The 16526-nt window shown below is 39.7% G+C and overlaps 5 protein-coding genes across 8 annotated transcripts; 2 read left to right on the top strand and 3 right to left on the bottom strand.

Annotated features, from left to right (window-relative positions):
* Nucleotides 1–30: 30 nt before the first annotated feature.
* LOC111449563 (protein phosphatase 2C 57-like) lies at nt 31–3264 on the top strand. 3 transcript variants are annotated; one of them, XR_002711659.1, is made up of 11 exons: nt 31–820; nt 979–1107; nt 1193–1295; nt 1487–1597; nt 1859–1938; nt 2024–2077; nt 2204–2320; nt 2409–2497; nt 2606–2638; nt 2734–2780; nt 3029–3047. XR_002711659.1 is itself a non-coding variant. In XM_023089495.1 (11 exons), the coding sequence occupies exons 1-11, from the start codon at nt 510–512 to the stop codon at nt 3153–3155; spliced, it is 1167 nt and encodes a 388-aa protein (XP_022945263.1). In that variant the 5' UTR covers nt 38–509; the 3' UTR covers nt 3156–3264. The 3 variants fall into 3 exon arrangements, 2 of the variants coding, with proteins under 2 accessions (XP_022945264.1, XP_022945263.1); XM_023089495.1 differs by having other exon boundaries at nt 38–820; nt 2443–2497; nt 3029–3264; XM_023089496.1 differs by lacking the exons at nt 2734–2780; nt 3029–3047 and having other exon boundaries at nt 2606–2639.
* Nucleotides 3265–3439: 175 nt separating this feature from the next.
* LOC111449569 lies at nt 3440–4356 on the bottom strand. Its single transcript, XM_023089503.1, has 2 exons — nt 3657–4356; nt 3440–3576 (listed from the first exon to the last, which is right to left on the bottom strand). Exons 1-2 carry the CDS (start codon nt 3888–3890, stop codon nt 3469–3471), a joined length of 342 nt encoding a protein of 113 aa, XP_022945271.1. The 5' UTR covers nt 3891–4356; the 3' UTR covers nt 3440–3468.
* Nucleotides 4357–4741: 385 nt separating this feature from the next.
* Nucleotides 4742–7783, bottom strand: LOC111449565 (45 kDa calcium-binding protein). 2 transcript variants are annotated; one of them, XM_023089498.1, is made up of 7 exons: nt 6630–7783; nt 6095–6433; nt 5867–5969; nt 5723–5788; nt 5482–5637; nt 5312–5408; nt 4742–5230 (listed from the first exon to the last, which is right to left on the bottom strand). In XM_023089498.1, the coding sequence occupies exons 1-7, from the start codon at nt 6691–6693 to the stop codon at nt 5105–5107; spliced, it is 951 nt and encodes a 316-aa protein (XP_022945266.1). In that variant the 5' UTR covers nt 6694–7783; the 3' UTR covers nt 4742–5104. The 2 variants fall into 2 exon arrangements, with proteins under 2 accessions (XP_022945266.1, XP_022945265.1); XM_023089497.1 differs by having other exon boundaries at nt 6095–7782.
* A 524-nt stretch (nt 7784–8307) lies between these two features.
* LOC111449567 (thylakoid lumenal 17.4 kDa protein, chloroplastic) lies at nt 8308–10490 on the bottom strand. Its single transcript, XM_023089501.1, has 4 exons — nt 10257–10490; nt 9741–9865; nt 8807–9053; nt 8308–8643 (listed from the first exon to the last, which is right to left on the bottom strand). The coding sequence occupies exons 1-4, from the start codon at nt 10372–10374 to the stop codon at nt 8420–8422; spliced, it is 714 nt and encodes a 237-aa protein (XP_022945269.1). The 5' UTR covers nt 10375–10490; the 3' UTR covers nt 8308–8419.
* Nucleotides 10491–13268: 2778 nt separating this feature from the next.
* Nucleotides 13269–16526, top strand: LOC111449560 (oligopeptide transporter 6). The gene is made up of 6 exons (XM_023089491.1): nt 13269–13921; nt 14197–14294; nt 14395–14964; nt 15052–15310; nt 15419–15601; nt 15710–16526. The coding sequence occupies exons 1-6, from the start codon at nt 13439–13441 to the stop codon at nt 16316–16318; spliced, it is 2202 nt and encodes a 733-aa protein (XP_022945259.1). The 5' UTR covers nt 13269–13438; the 3' UTR covers nt 16319–16526.

Here is a 16526-nt window from a genome sequence, read left to right as displayed (position 1 = left end):
TTTCTTCAAGTAGTTGCAACTATTGGGTCGAGCTGCCCATTCAGAAAATTCACTACAACGTAAAGTGGTGACATGGTGAACCAATAATGTATCGTGAGTGAAGTGTGCAAACTGTAAGACAAGAACTAAACTTAGCCTCAAATTCCGTTCCTTTCCTTCCTTAAGCTCCTCTAAAATGTCAACATATTTCTCAAGAAAAAACCAGAATCAAACCAAACAGAAGCCAAGAGACGGTCAAGATTACAACTTTGGAGATGAGCCACAGGTTTCACAGTCGGACCCCACTTGGTGATGGTATACCTGCATCGTTTTGTCTGTCCAACAATGAACAATCTCTTTCCACAGCTGTGGGGGCAACATTCAAACTATCTCAAACTATGGTATCTGATCCGTTAACCCAATTAGAGGCCTTCCTTCATTCTCTTATCTTTCCCTCTTAATGTAATCTCCTTCACACAAGTATTTGATTTGAATTGGACTCAACTGGGTTTGGAGTTTCGATTCAGCAAATGGCTTTGTTGAGTCCTCGATTGCATAGATTCCGCTTATTAACCAAGCTCCACCAAGCCTCTGCCTCCAAACCCACTAACGCAAATCAGCTCACTGTCAGAAGAAAAACCGGATGCTGCTATGCCATAGCTGTTGATGCTCCATCTTCTTTAACAGATGCTGCGGGAATCAGATGGGGTTCTACCACTTTGCAAGGCTTGCGGGAAGAAATGGAGGACGATGCTGTTGTGCGGTCTGATGGTCTTAATGGCTTCTTGTTTGCTGCAGTGTTCGATGGCCATGGTGGCTGTTCCTCCGTCAAGTTCCTCAGGTGGGAACCCAACAGGGCATCTTGTGGTGAAATCTTTAGGATTTATGAACATATGTATTGCAGAGTGGAGGCTTCCTTCACAATATCATTGGTTTATTCATAGTGCCAAAAATAGATAATAAACAAGGCCTTTGATTGTGTAAATAATATGGCAATAGGGAGGAGCTGTACAAAGACTGCATAACAGCTGTACAAGGTGGTCTGATGTTGAATGGAGGGGATTTTGAAGTGATCAAAGCGGCTTTGGAGAAGGCTTTTGATGACACTGATAAAAGATTACTCCCTTTGTAAGTGGAAAGTCCAGTTCTTCACTTGGTTATATCCTCTCGGTGCAATTCTGTATTTGACGTGATTTTTGCTCAACTTTTCAAGGCTGGAGGCAGCTGGGAAGGAAGATGAATCTGGTTCCACTGCAACTGTTGCATTCATACGAAATGATGTTATGTTCATTTCACATGTTGGTGACTCTTGTGTTGTAAGCATCAACCTGGTGATCTTTATATCTCAGTTTCTTGGCATAAGAAACAGTTCTAAGCATTGTTATTCTCTTTCTTAGCTAGTTTTGGAACTCAGTTTTGTGGGACTGGTTCTTTTATGTGCCCTTCTACATTCTTTCATGTTTTTCAATTAAGATCTTCTAAATTCAGAGCTGATTTGTTCATGCAGGTGTTGTCACGTTCCGGAGGAGCACAGGTATTGACGAGTTCTCATCGGCCTTATGGAAACAACACCACCTCACTGCAAGAAATTAGAAGAATTAGAGAAGCAGGTGGATGGGTGTGTACCTGTTTCAGTTAACTCTCTTACCCATTTCTTCCATATAAAACATAATCATTCGATGCTTGTGTATTTGACATTTAAACTCTTTGTTGCTCGCTGCCCTGTTTGAAACAGGAAATGCAGCATATGCCTACGTTAATCTGCCATTCTTACTGTTGAAAAATGACTGTCAATATTATTTATCTATCAAAAGACCAAATCTTTTTTTGAGTCATTAAAAATTTAGATACTCATTATTGCAGCTTTTGGTGTCTTTAGATCGTTAATGGGAGAATCTGTGGAGACATCTCTGTATCTCGTGCATTTGGTGACATACGATTCAAGACGAAGAAATACGAGTTTGGTCCTTTTAACTGTCCTCTAATATTCTCAAGCTTCAGAAGGTTTCTTTTTGCATCTCCTTATGGTTATTCTATATAACAGGATGCTGAGAAAAGGAGCTGAAGAAGGGAGATGGTCTGAAAAGTTTGTTTCTCGGTAGGTATGCTTTATGATTCCTCACTTGTATCTTTCTTATTTCATTTTTCAACGCTTATTGTTTAGTATTACCAATTGATTCAATTAAGGAAGCAGTTTGACCATAAAATCTTTTTAACTCATCAGTGTACAGTTCAATGGAGATTTGGTAACCGCATCACCAGAAGTTCTTCAGCTTACCCTCGGATCAAATGTCGAGTTTGTACTGATAGCGTCGGATGGCCTATGGGATTACATGAATAGGTCATTTTTCGTATCTCAGTCATTTCTAGGCTTCAGTCTTTATGTCCTGAAGATTTATCAGATTGTCCATCAACTTCGATCTAGACAGACTAAATAAGTGCCATTTTCGGGTATTGTATCAGCTCCGAAGCGGTTAAGTTTGTTCGGAATCAATTGAGTCAGCATGGTGATGTTCAGGTGTACATCATGTTACTTGTATTCTTTATTCTTTTACGCACTCTATTTCTTGCTGTCTCTGTTTGCTTATGGTTCAACTTCTAACCTCTCATTTACTTTGATTTTCAGTTAGCTTGTGAAGCCCTCGCACAAGCAGCCTTGGTAATACTCGCACAATTTGATTTGTTTAAAGCTTCTAATAACAAGAACTTGGTTTCCAGTTCTAATAAAGCAAATATTATGTTTGTATCTTGTAGGACAAAGGGTCACAAGACAATATCAGCATTATCATGGCTGATTTGGGGTGAGTACACTTAAGTATAAACATGGCAAATGAGGAGACAGTTATAATAGTAGGCATTAAAAGAATCAAAGTTCAAATGGCTTTGCTTGTTTCCAAATGCATAGAAACAATAAACTTTCTTCTGAGAAGCTAAATACAGCAGCTAACGAAACTCGGAACTCGATCTCAGTTATTAGACTGTCTTATTTGTTGTTGCGGGAGTTCTTCCAATACAAATATGATTTAAACTAACTGGAGATGAGATGCAGGCGGACAGATTGGCAGAATTTGCCCCTCCAGCAAGACAACGTCATATTTGAAGTGGCTCAAGCTTTTGGCACGATTGGGGTCGTTTCTTTCGGTATTTGGTGGGCGTCCTCTATTTTCTGTCTTTAAAGTTTGTGTGTCCCACTGTTGTATAATCAGCTTATTCTTCCGTACTTTTCATCTGTAAAGTGTAAGTGAATAGTTATACAATGTATCACATCTTAGCTAGTTTAGATGACTTAACCTACCCTCACAAGAGTTTGACGCCTTAACTATCATGCCTCTTAAACTGCACTACAACTTGTTGATTCATTCTACACCTTCCATTAGGATTCAGAACTTTTCAATTTGGAAGTCTTATTTGGTTCACAAGGAGACTATCAGGAGAGTTCCCATTTTCATCCTCATTATTTGCCCAAGGGAAACACAGGAATCTCAAGTCCTATGTCTTTCCAGTGCCTGGTTTCTGGGGCTCGTGATTATCTACAGGATCATCATAATCTGGTCTGTAAACAATCAAAAGCTTCCTCATCTCCATTTGGAATCCATCCTTCATGTAAGAAAACATTACTGTAAGGTAACCAACACAGTACACATTGTATAACTTTCCTGAGTGAAAATTACTCACACCTCAGAAATTCTCATCCAGGTCAGATTCCTGAAACAGATCAAACTCATCAGAACTGTTCTTAACGAATCTGTTGACATCAAATTATATACTTGTATGATATCTGGATCTCTCATGTCTCTGACAGTAGGGAGTAGATACGTCGTTAAAGAGAAAAGTAAATAGCTTCCAAACATGAAAAACCACATATTCACCACTTTACAGTATACCTTGTTAGGAGAGTGATTAAGATTCATCTTAGTATTGGAGGCCCCAAACTCTCCTGCAATGGAAGGAAGAAAAAAGGGAGGTTAGCTGTCTCTTAAGCTATGGCACTGAGCGATTTCTGTGATGTTGAAAGATTATGTTACCTGTAGAGAAGGAAGGCAGTGGTTTTGGAGGCCATGACTGATCTTTCTACTTCTTCGTGTAAGAAAGGAAGGATGGGTTTCTAAAGTTGCATGCACTGCCGGCCTTGCCTGCCCTTCATCAGAGTCAACTTAAAGCCTTTTTTCTTTTTAAATGTTTTCATTGAAAAGTACTCAAACATGATGGAAGGTGGCCTCCATAAAAAAAGACCTCCAATAGCAGCAGCCATTTTCTGTTAGGCTAAGCTGCCTCCCATGTATAACATTGTGGCAAGGACCATTTGGATGTGGAACAACAGAAGATTACTTTTTCTTAGAAAAAAAAATATATATCTTGAGAAAACTCAAAACAGAACCTATATCCAGTTTTCCTTTTAAGCCATTGTCTAATCTTCATAAGAAAACAAAAAAGCTTTCGAAAATAAGTGATCATCAACCTATACAATAATCAAAGTAGCACCTCTTGGCGTAACAATACTTGATTGATGTCGTACGGTTAATAGAGCATATAATATTCAAGAATCAACAACGCAGGTAGTTAGTAAAGTTCCAATACATCAATCAAAGGCATTTGAGTTCATATTTGTCTCTTTAACCATTGTAGATCTATCTATCTATAGGGGTTGATCTCATCCGTTTCAAGTTGAATGTTATAACTCTATAAAACTAGTTAGCATAAAATCTTAAAACCCATACACAACTGAAATAAAGCATATAATTGCATGCTAAAATTGAGTTCCCCCCCCCTGGATAACAGGTATATAAGTAAATAAACATGAAACAATATGATGAGCACCATGGGCGAAATGAAAAAAGAAAATAGAAAATAAAATGATTTACAATAAATGGAATTGGAAAAAGAAAGAAAAATGGGGACAGAAAATCTGTCTACCATAATTCATTTTAATATACAGCATAGACGAGAGGCTATTCTTTACATTTGAAGGAAAACAATGGAAAATGAATCAAAATTTAGAGGGTAGGTGAGTTAATAGTAACCCAGACCATTTTATATTGTTTATTTCCTTCACCCCTATGCAACGCATCAAATACAATCTAAAATCTAAGCTTAAGAAAAGAAAAGAAAAAAAAAAAAAAAACCATCAAAGTTCATCATGGAAATCGTCTTCATAGTCGCCATTTTGATTTTCATATAGTGTGGTGTAGAATACGTACTCGTGTTTAAGCATCTCCTCGAGTGTTAAGAACCCATCCTTGTTATCATCAGCCTGCAGCGTTAATTACAGCATAAAATTGAGTGAATCATCATGTTTGTTTTCTTAATCTCTTCAAATCAACTACTAATATACCTCATTAATCAAATGAGCTGCGTAATGTTGGGCATGAGAAAGTTCTCCAGGATTAAGATACTGGAATAATGGCCTTAATTCTTCCACTGTCAATACTCTGCACACAATTTTTTGATATTAAAAACACCCAACAAGTTGGTATGAAGCAGAAATATAGATCAAATGCATACTCATCCTCATCAAGATCAAGCTCATCAAATTTCTCTTCCGCGGTCGGTACGTCGTCCCCTTGAGTTTCGAATTCAATATAGCTCTTGTATATGTCGTATGCGTGGTGGAGGAATTCATCAAAACTGAGTTTTCCATCTCTGTCATAGTCCATGCGCCTGCACGCATATTAAACACAAGCTGATGCTTTGATTTTCAATGTGGATGGCAAAAGTTAAGAGCTTGAGTATGGGGAAAGGTTACTTCATTTTCTCGCTCAACAGCCAGTTTTGTATTCGGTAATTGCTGCTGTCTTGTGGGTGCAGGAAACTGCAGCACACAAAGATCACATTCCATTCTTACAAGGAAACACATGTTTCAAATTAATGGTTAAAAATGGGGAATTACTCTTTCAGTTCATCAAAACTGAGCAATCCATTTGGGTCAACATCAGCATTTGTGAATTGCTGTTTCCACCATCCAGCTTGTCCATGCCCCGTTTCGTTTCTAGCTGTTTCACAATGTTCATTTCAATCCCAGAAAACAATGGTTTGTTTTGATCTATCATCATTTTAGTTTCCAGGAGAATGGGAATCTCTAGAACTTCCCCAGCATTAAAGAAACCAAAAGGCTTACCAATATCTTCCTCTGTAAACTGCGGCAGATATTCGTGGAAAGATATGGCGCCATCTCCGTTCTTGTCGTAGAACGCTAACTCTCTCCCCGTTCTGTTGTTCAATTTGTTGACGGTTTGCTCAGTAATCCAATTGCTCATCTCCTCGTAGTTGATAAGCCCATCTGTTGGGGAGTGGTCCACCAAAGGAAACAATACGACCAACCTCGACGAAATGTTCAATCTCCCTTCGTCGTTGGAATCTCTGTAAGCCTCGGGAATCTTTGCCTTCGCAGTTTGTTCCACTCCAATCGCGTTTCCTCGGCTTCCCAACTCACGTTCCTCTGCGATTCTTTCCAATTCTGCCACAAGAGGATCAAAAGTGGGGGTTCGGAATTTGTAACCTAGGCGACGAGTTAGTTCTTGACGGTTCCGATCGGGGAGATGGGACGGAGAAAATACGAAGAAAGCAGCGAAGGCGGCGAGTATAAGAACATAAACCACCGCCCTCCCCATTTGAGGACGCCGAAAATGACAATTTCAGGACAAGATAGAAACCTGGATCAGGTGGGATTCCAATGCAATAACCTCGATGGCGAAAACGATTATCTACAGAAGCCATCGACGAAATAGTAGTGAAAATATCGGAGATTAGGATGGGGGAAGACGGTGAACGGAGCACCGTTCACTAAGCTTGCAATATTAGACAATGGCGGAATCCATTCTGAGGCTGACAACTTTTGCATTCTAAAATAGGCGACAAGTTATCCACAGACAAAACAAAAGAATGGGTCTCTTTCCATTTATAAACCACATTAAATCATCAACAATCATTGACCATTCATTACCATTTACATTAACAATAGAAATTCCAGCCTCTTTCCTTCCTCGTTATCCCACCTGTTAACTTCCACATTACACAGTTTTGCAGCACAAATGGCGGCTACTGTTTTACAATACCGCTCAGTTTAATGCTTAAACGTGCAAAGAAGAGATAACCCAGATGAGAGAAAGAAGATGCAAAGAAGAGATAACCCAGATGAGAGAAAGGAGATGCAAAGACGAGATAACCCAGATGAGGGGAAAGCGAGGAATGGTGCAAAAAGCCTCCATTTTTGCAACATTTCTTGCTGAAATGAGCATCGCAGAAAGAAGCAGCAGGAGCATCATAAAAAGAAAGAAAAAGGGTTGATTAGTTTCCATTTGCATCTGCTGCTCTGTTTGGAATACTCATTTGAGCAAGAAAAGTTGGAAAGAGGATACAGAAATTCACATTTAGTGTTGAGCATGATTGAGTGATAGTGAATGGTATGCATGGAGCTGAGGGTTGGGTTCATATAAATAGAAAGCAATTCAAAAAGAGGTGGAAAGTTGGAAGTAGAAGGAGGGAGGAGTTTGCAGGGAAATTATTACGAAAAGAACATGAATGGTGACAGACAAAAGTGCTTCTGCCAGGCTGCTTGACTCTGTGCGTCTGATATAATAACAACATAATTTTCTCACATCATCCCAATTATTTTGGCATAGGATTCCCTTCACCACCCTTGTTTGGCTTGGTTCTTCAAGGACTCCCACACTTGAATGTTGGGTAACAAAGGACAGACAGACATCTGTGAAGGAATTTCAGGTGGCCCTGTGGAATGACAGCTCAAAAAGTTTCAAAAGCACAACAAACTTTCTCTAATCTATATTTTACAGTTCCTTAACATTGAACTCTGTCAAAACAACCTCTCATCGGTCCAGACTGGACTCGACTTGACTCACTGAGTTATGTTCTTGATTTTTCTTTCCCATATTGGTTAAATTTGATATGTAGGCTATTATGATAAAGTTTGCAGAAAGTATGGTGGGTGACCCTTGTTGGGTACGAGTACTGTAGTGTTAGTGCTAGTGTTAGTGTTAGTGGGGGCCTCCTGGTGATGGGCATTTGATATTGATTGGCCACTGATACGGCATCTGTAACAATACATGAGGGTTTGAAGAAAAGATTGGCATCTTTTTAGTGACAGCACATTCAGAGAACGACTCATTCCATGCAAAAATAAAAATGTATACGCATCCGGGGAACTGAACCCCAGACAGTACCGTAGGAGGGTACTATGATACCACTACACTACACTAGATGCACTTAAATAGGCAGTTAAGAGTATACTCAAAAGAAAAAACATCAGATTTTGTTCCTAAGGAAACAACGAAAGAAGATTACGGAAAACATGAACTTGACAGTGACACCACATTGTTCTTCAACAGAAGTTAGAGGGAGTTGTCTCTTTGAATATGTATTACTTACCAAAATCATTAAGTTGTCTAGACAATACAATACAATACATACACAGACTATATTGAAATCATCGACATCCCAATTCAGCTCTTCCTTCAGGACTAATAGTTGGATTTACACACAGTTTCTGAAGATCAATGTAGCCTATGATTGTGTCCTCAAAAACTGCATCTTGTAATTGAGCATCATCAAATGTGGACCCTGAAAGTACAGTGTTCTTGAACAAAGCTCCTTGGAGATTGGCTTTCCCAAAATTTACCCTATCTAGAACTGCGTTCGAGAAATCGACACCTGCAATATGCAATGTTATCATGACGTTTGAACCCGTGTTATGAGTATTAATATTTGTAGGCAAATACATGATTTTAGAGTTGGGAGATCCAATCAAAGTCTTTCTCCTTTGTCCACAATCCGCCTGGCTATTGGAGTTGGGGTAAGAAAGAGAGAATTTTACCCTTGAAGCTGGCTCCAACAGCATATGCTTTTGACATCACCACTTCAGAGAGGTCTGCACCATCAAACTTTGCTTCTGACATCAAGGCAGCAGCAAGAGATTTCCCTTTTAACTGGCTTTTATCATTTGTGTAGTCGCAGAAACGAAGATCAATTGGCTTATCATACACACCATTTGCTTGACCTATAGTGTTGCCAACAAAAGCACGCTCACATCGGTTGGGTTCTGTCGACAGTGGAGGAAGCCTCTGCAAGTCCCACATATCATATTATGAGTTCAACAGGTTTATTTCTCGAGGTGAAATATAATGAGTTGTTTCACACTTGCCACACAAAGTGAACGAATTTTGTTGATCATGACTATAAAAGGAAGAACATATAAAAGGAAGAATATTAAAAAAAGAAGATGTTTCGTTTCCCTCTCCAATCGATACCATTTGTAACAATCTAAGTCCGCCGTTACCAGATATTGTCCTTTTAGGGCTTTTCCTTCCACAGTTACTCTCAAGGTTTTAAAAGGTTCTACATTCTTATAAAGAATGTTTCGTTCCCCTCCCCAACCGATATGGGATCTCACAAGATTATTACAAGATGTCCTTGGAAAAAAAAAACTGGGTTTTAGCCTAAGTTTAGATGCAAGTTCGTGGGTTTGGAATGGCGCCTGGGAATTTTTATCTCACGTACCCAAACATCAGATAAATTTGAATAGCATTTCATTATTCTAAAAGGTCATGTAAATACACTCCAAATAGTTGAAAATTTCACACTTCTAATACACAAAACTCAAACGTATAAACTATAAATCAGCAGAAAATGCATAAACTCCAAATTGATCATTTAATGAAATGCCTGAAAGTAAAGAATGTCACAGATGTGGGTATTAATTGTTAATTGCCTCAAGCCATGTGGATGGAGAAACGTGATAGGCTATTGACCTGAGTAGCTGCAATCACAGGAGTGGTATTTGTCAAAGTCCAAACAGCAAGAAGACCACAAGCTACGGTACCAATGTGCTTGCAAGGTGACAAGCTCTCTTTTGGTTCAGCCCCATCCACAGCGGCTGCAATTGAACCACACGGACACTTGTTTCATCAGTTAATAAAATGGCATTGCAGATAAGGCTCCATTAAACATAAGTCATAACGGTTGAATACACACGATGGGGTTGAGCTCAAATTGCATTCGCCCAAGCACATCAAAGGGTATGCAAAAACAGGAATTTTTACCAATTTAGAGATCACTCAATGCATTTACCCACAACCAGCATCCTGATCCTAACAACATAATATGCAGCAAAGGGCAGAGACCGGGAGAAAGAAAACAGTTCTCCCCAGATTCTAATGCAATTTACCCACAAAAAGGGTACGATGTGGAGCAGTTGTTGAAGTAAATCAATGCATAAAACTAAAGGGAGTTGAAAGAAACAAAGAAGAGGTCGAAGAAGAACTAACCACGGCAAGTGATAGGGGCGAGGGAAGGGGCAAGTGGGGATATAAGCTGTGGGCGTTTTGCAGAGTAGAAGCTGCGAGAGAAACCATTCTGAGAGAGTGGAATTGATAAAGCGGCCATTTGGAAAAATGAATTCCCTATCCTTGGTTCCCTGTGCTTCACTTACCCGTTCTGAGATGTTGGGGATCTGATATTGATGGCGTGGCAGTACACGTAGGATTATGGCTAAAAAAATAAAAAATTGTGAGGTGGACAAGGAGATTACATTATTGAGTTCCCCAGGAAAACAAAAGCAAAGCTGTGTTGATGATTCAACCTCCTCCATTAATGGGTGTGTTAGGAGGGAAAGCATTAATATTAGGTTTAGAAGCTAATTCATGGCCAACCCTTCCTTCCAACACTGAAATGAAATGAGCTTTGTTTGGGATTGCAGTTTTGGTGTCAGCAAAATTATTAAAAACAGAGGATGTAATTCCTTCCCAACATTGGAGGGGAAATCGAGTCTTCTAACAATGTTTGGACAGCTGAACTAACCATAATAACAGAGGATGTAATTCCTTCCCAACATTGGAGGGGAAATCGAGTCTTCTAACAATGTTTGGACAGCTGAACTAACCATAATAACAGAGGATGTAATTCCTTCCCAACATTGGAGGGGAAATCGAGTCTTCTAACAATGTTTGGACAGCTGAACTAACCATAATAACAGAGGATGTAATTCCTTCCCAACATTGGAGGGGAAATCGAGTCTTCTAACAATGTTTGGACAGCTGAACTAACCATAATAACAGAGGATGTAATTCCTTCCCAACATTGGAGGGGAAATCGAGTCTTCTAACAATGTTTGGACAGCTGAACTAACCATAATAACAGAGGATGTAATTCCTTCCCAACATTGGAGGGGAAATCGAGTCTTCTAACAATGTTTGGACAGCTGAACTAACCATAATAACAGAGGATGTAATTCCTTCCCAACATTGGAGGGGAAATCGAGTCTTCTAACAATGTTTGGACAGCTGAACTAACCATAATAACAGAGGATGTAATTCCTTCCCAACATTGGAGGGGAAATCGAGTCTTCTAACAATGTTTGGACAGCTGAACTAACCATAATAACAGAGGATGTAATTCCTTCCCAACATTGGAGGGGAAATCGAGTCTTCTAACAATGTTTGGACAGCTGAACTAACCATAATAACAGAGGATGTAATTCCTTCCCAACATTGGAGGGGAAATCGAGTCTTCTAACAATGTTTGGACAGCTGAACTAACCATAATAACAGAGGATGTAATTCCTTCCCAACATTGGAGGGGAAATCGAGTCTTCTAACAATGTTTGGACAGCTGAACTAACCATAATAACAGAGGATGTAATTCCTTCCCAACATTGGAGGGGAAATCGAGTCTTCTAACAATGTTTGGACAGCTGAACTAACCATAATAACAGAGGATGTAATTCCTTCCCAACATTGGAGGGGAAATCGAGTCTTCTAACAATGTTTGGACAGCTGAACTAACCATAATAACAGAGGATGTAATTCCTTCCCAACATTGGAGGGGAAATCGAGTCTTCTAACAATGTTTGGACAGCTGAACTAACCATAATAACAGAGGATGTAATTCCTTCCCAACATTGGAGGGGAAATCGAGTCTTCTAACAATGTTTGGACAGCTGAACTAACCATAATAACAGAGGATGTAATTCCTTCCCAACATTGGAGGGGAAATCGAGTCTTCTAACAATGTTTGGACAGCTGAACTAACCATAATAACAGAGGATGTAATTCCTTCCCAACATTGGAGGGGAAATCGAGTCTTCTAACAATGTTTGGACAGCTGAACTAACCATAATAACAGAGGATGTAATTCCTTCCCAACATTGGAGGGGAAATCGAGTCTTCTAACAATGTTTGGACAGCTGAACTAACCATAATAACAGAGGATGTAATTCCTTCCCAACATTGGAGGGGAAATCGAGTCTTCTAACAATGTTTGGACAGCTGAACTAACCATAATAACAGAGGATGTAATTCCTTCCCAACATTGGAGGGGAAATCGAGTCTTCTAACAATGTTTGGACAGCTGAACTAACCATAATAACAGAGGATGTAATTCCTTCCCAACATTGGAGGGGAAATCGAGTCTTCTAACAATGTTTGGACAGCTGAACTAACCATAATAACAGAGGATGTAATTCCTTCCCAACATTGGAGGGGAAATCGAGTCTTCTAACAATGTTTGGACAGCTGAACTAACCATAATAACAGAGGATGTAATTCCTTCCCAACATTGGAGGGGAAATCGAGTCTTCTAACAATGTTTGGACAGCTGAACTAACCATAATAACAGAGGATGTAATTCCTTCCCAACATTGGAGGGGAAATCGAGTCTTCTAACAATGTTTGGACAGCTGAACTAACCATAATAAGAGTGTGAATTGGGATATATGATATAAACAAAAAGAAAAGATAAAAGAAAGTAAACGACAATAAATATAAAGAGTGACAAACAACATAACACAACAAAAAAAACAATAAAAGCAAATAATTAAAAGATAATGGAGCTATGACTATAAGAAACTAACATACAAAAACACACTGACTTTAGCCTCATTTCACATTTCACATTTCACATTTCACATTAATGGAAATTGGAATTGGAATATCTCCCAAATCATATTATATATAATATGTTTTTATATATATATAACAAAATATATGAAATTATTATCGATATTCAATTTGGAGATAAGTTGATATCCCGAAAAATAAGCAATATAAATGAGATGCTCGTTGGCTCACCGTAACTACTTTTTTATTTTTAGGATAAAAATATACTCAATTAATTTTTATTAATGTTTAACAAATTTAATAATTATGTATTTATGTATCAGTTTCAGATATTTATATTTGGATTAAAATAATATAATTTAGGTGAATAAGATTTGAAATTATTTATTTACTTTTTAAATATGAATAATGAAATGAAACTGATTTGATTCGTTGACCAATTCCGACTCCCATTCCCATTAGAGATTCGAATCTCATTCATAGTCCCACTGATTCAGTTTCCTTATATTCTACGGGTTGTTTTGCAGTTTGCAGTTTCCATAAGAAGAAGAAGAAGAAGAAGAAGAAGAAGAAGAAGAAGACCCTCTCTCCATCGCCTCCCACTCCACATCGCCATGTCCACTAGCGTATCGGAGATCCAGAGCGAAGACCCGCTATCGGCCGTCGACGATGAGTGCCCGGTTAAGCAGGTGGATATTACTGTCCCCAAAACCGATGACCCCAACTTGCCGGTTCTCACATTCAGAATGTGGGTTCTGGGGGTTGCTGCCTGCGTCATACTCTCCTTTGTCAACCAGTTCTTTTGGTACAGAGCCAACCCATTATCGGTTTCTTCGATCGCCGCGCAGATTGCTGTGGTGCCCCTTGGCCATTTGATGGCCAAGACGCTTCCCACTCGACCCTTTTTCCGAGGCACCCGGTTTGAGTTCACTTTGAATCCTGGACCCTTCAATATAAAGGAGCATGTTCTGATTACCATTTTTGCTAATTCTGGTGCTGGCTCTGTTTATGCCACTCATATCTTGACTGCTGTTAAGCTTCTCTACAAGAGACAGCTTACTTTCATTCCTGCTCTGCTTATTATGCTCACTACTCAGGTCTCTTTCTTTATCTTTGGTTTTCAGTCTCCACACAATGCATGCTCTCCTAACTCATATCAGTTATGAATTCTGAATTTGTTAATAGTATCTCGAGATTCCAGATTTGACTCCAACAGACATTCCCGTAATTGGTTTGATAGTCTGTTATGAAAAATGCGTCTTCTATCTTCTCTTAGGGTTTACACTTTTTGTTTTTCATTTTGAAGAGAGTTGCAATGGCTATTCCTTATCTGCATTCTGGTGTTCATAACTTGTATTCCTTGCCATTGTAGATTCTAGGATTTGGCTGGGCTGGACTCTTCAGGAAATATCTGGTTGAGCCTGGGGAGATGTGGTGGCCTTCCAATTTGGTTCAGGTGTCGTTGTTTCGGTGATGTCTTATGATCTAAACCCCCTTTCACTAATTCTGTTCTAGTTGAATGAAGCTATTCATGTATGTTTTCTGACTCGAGGAACTTTGAGATCTGCAGGGCTCTGCATGAGAAGGAAAAGAGGCCCAAACGCGGCACCACTCTTACACAGTTTTTCCTCTTGGCCATGATTTGCAGCTTTGCTTACTATGTTGTTCCTGGCTATCTTCTCCTGATGCTTACCTCTTTCTCTTGGCTCTGTTGGTTTGATTCAAAGTCTGTTTTCCTTCATCAACTGGGTTCTGGCATGAATGGCCTTGGACTCGGCGCATTCGGGATAGATTGGACCACAATTTCATCTTACCTTGGAAGTCCCCTAGCCAGTCCTTGGTTTGCCACTGCCAACATTGCTGTGGGCTTTGTTGTTGTTATGTATGTCATGACACCCCTTACTTACTGGCTCAATGTATATGGGGCAAAGAAATTTCCCATATATTCGAGCGCCCTTTTCATGTCCAATGGTCAAAGATACAATATTTCAAGCATAGTCGATTCTCATTTCCATCTTGATCGAGGAGTTTACCGCACAATTGGACCTGTAAATCTCAGTACCTTCTTTGCAATGACCTATGGTCTTGGATTTGCCACTCTTTCTGCTACAATTGTGCATGTGTTTCTGTTCAATGGAAGGTAAATTCTCGACAAAACTTCAAACTGCAAAGTGTAGGGAAGTGTGTAACCTTGTGTAATTGATAAATGTTCTTTTATTATATGCAGGGAACTGTGGAACCAAAGCAGAAGTGCCTTTGGTGGGAAGAGAAAAATAGACATACATACAAAGCTTATGCGTGCCTACAAACAAGTGCCAACTTGGTGGTTCATCGTCATCCTTGTGCTCAACATTGGTCTCTCCATTTTTTCCTGTCAATATTACAATGTCTCGCTTCAATTGCCTTGGTGGGGAGTACTGTTAGCTTGTGTCATTGCCTTCTTCTTCACTCTTCCCATCGGCATCATTGCTGCTACCACAAACCAGGTGAGAGCCATGGAACGCCATTCCAAACTACAAATCTCTTTGGTTTCATGAGTTCCTTTCTGAAATGCTTACTCATATTGAATCTAATAATGTCTTTCTTGTTTGCAGGCACCTGGTCTGAACATTATTACAGAATACATCATTGGTTACGCATACCCCGAACGCCCGGTTGCCAACATGTGCTTCAAGGTGTATGGATATATCAGTATGACACAAGCTCTAACCTTTGTGTGCGACTTTAAACTTGGTCACTACATGAAGATTCCACCCAGGACAATGTTCATGGCCCAGGTGAAATTTGTATGACCTTGGGATGAAATTAAATATCGAATATCAAATATCAATATCAAATATCAAATATGTTGTTGCCGATAATGAATAAACGTTATGGTATGGCAGATTGTTGGAACAATCATAGCCGTGTTTGTATACATTGCAACTGCTTGGTGGCTAATGGGATCGATTCAAGACCTGTGTGATACCAACCTGCTGCCTGAAAACAGCCCCTGGACTTGCCCAATGGACAGAGTGTTCTTCGATGCTTCTGTGATTTGGGGGCTTGTTGGGCCTCGTAGAATCTTCGGGAACCTGGGAGAATATGGAGCTGTGAATTGGTTCTTTTTTGGAGGAGCCATTGCCCCTTTGCTGGTATGGAGTGCGCACAAGATGTTCCCGAAGCAGAGTTGGATTGGGCTGATCCACATGCCTGTCCTGTTGGGCGCAACATCGATGATGCCACCAGCCAGCGCTGTGAACTTCACCAGTTGGTTGATATGTGGGTTCGTGTTTGGATTTGTGGTTTTCAGATACAAGACGGAGTGGTGGAAGCGGTACAATTACATCCTGTCGGGGGGGCTGGATGCTGGAACCGCCTTCATGACAATACTCATCTTTCTTACATTGGGATCAAAAAGCATCGACTGGTGGGGGAACAACACTGATGGATGCCCCTTGGCGTCTTGCCCCTCAGCCAAAGGAGTTATGATTCATGGCTGCCCAATATTCTGATCTCTCTCATCTTTCTTCTTAGCTTACCAAAAGTCTGTATCGCTTCTTATTTTCTCGTTACATCATTGCGTCTACTGTCTCACTCTCTCTCTCTCTCCCTCTCTCTCTCTCTCTCTCTCTCTCTGTTGTAAATTTCTTGTCTGTGATTTCCTTTGACGTTTCTTTTACTTTAGGGTTAAGTAAAATGCACAGTTTTTTTCTTTTCCTA

This window comes from Cucurbita moschata, unplaced genomic scaffold, assembly GCF_002738365.1.
Source record: "Cucurbita moschata cultivar Rifu unplaced genomic scaffold, Cmos_1.0 Cmo_Scf00011, whole genome shotgun sequence".
Classification (NCBI taxonomy): Eukaryota; Viridiplantae; Streptophyta; class Magnoliopsida; order Cucurbitales; family Cucurbitaceae; genus Cucurbita; species Cucurbita moschata.
The sequence above is the reverse complement of the archived record's forward strand: the minus strand, read 5'-3'. Positions and strand labels throughout refer to the sequence as shown.

Coding starts and splice junctions, on each gene's coding strand:
- LOC111449563 (XM_023089495.1), top strand. CDS start 510: ATGGCTTTGTTGAGTCCTCGATTGCATAGATTCCGCTTATTAACCAAG. Junction 821..978: donor TCCTCCGTCAAGTTCCTCAG/GTGGGAACCCAA, acceptor ATATGGCAATAG/GGAGGAGCTGTACAAAGACT. Junction 2,321..2,442: donor CTATGGGATTACATGAATAG/GTCATTTTTCGT, acceptor GTATTGTATCAG/CTCCGAAGCGGTTAAGTTTG.
- LOC111449569 (XM_023089503.1), bottom strand. CDS start 3,890: ATGAATCTTAATCACTCTCCTAACAAGGTATACTGTAAAGTGGTGAAT. Junction 3,577..3,656: donor CCTGGATGAGAATTTCTGAG/GTGTGAGTAATT, acceptor TCTTACATGAAG/GATGGATTCCAAATGGAGAT.
- LOC111449565 (XM_023089497.1), bottom strand. CDS start 6,587: ATGGGGAGGGCGGTGGTTTATGTTCTTATACTCGCCGCCTTCGCTGCT. Junction 5,970..6,094: donor GTTTACAGAGGAAGATATTG/GTAAGCCTTTTG, acceptor ATTGTGAAACAG/CTAGAAACGAAACGGGGCAT. Junction 5,789..5,866: donor AGTTTTGATGAACTGAAAGA/GTAATTCCCCAT, acceptor TGTGTGCTGCAG/TTTCCTGCACCCACAAGACA.
- LOC111449567 (XM_023089501.1), bottom strand. CDS start 10,374: ATGGCCGCTTTATCAATTCCACTCTCTCAGAATGGTTTCTCTCGCAGC. Junction 9,054..9,740: donor CTGTGATTGCAGCTACTCAG/GTCAATAGCCTA, acceptor TGGGACTTGCAG/AGGCTTCCTCCACTGTCGAC. Junction 8,644..8,806: donor TGTTGGAGCCAGCTTCAAGG/GTAAAATTCTCT, acceptor TGCATATTGCAG/GTGTCGATTTCTCGAACGCA.
- LOC111449560 (XM_023089491.1), top strand. CDS start 13,439: ATGTCCACTAGCGTATCGGAGATCCAGAGCGAAGACCCGCTATCGGCC. Junction 14,295..14,394: donor GTTCAGGTGTCGTTGTTTCG/GTGATGTCTTAT, acceptor TGAGATCTGCAG/GGCTCTGCATGAGAAGGAAA. Junction 14,965..15,051: donor GTGTTTCTGTTCAATGGAAG/GTAAATTCTCGA, acceptor TATTATATGCAG/GGAACTGTGGAACCAAAGCA.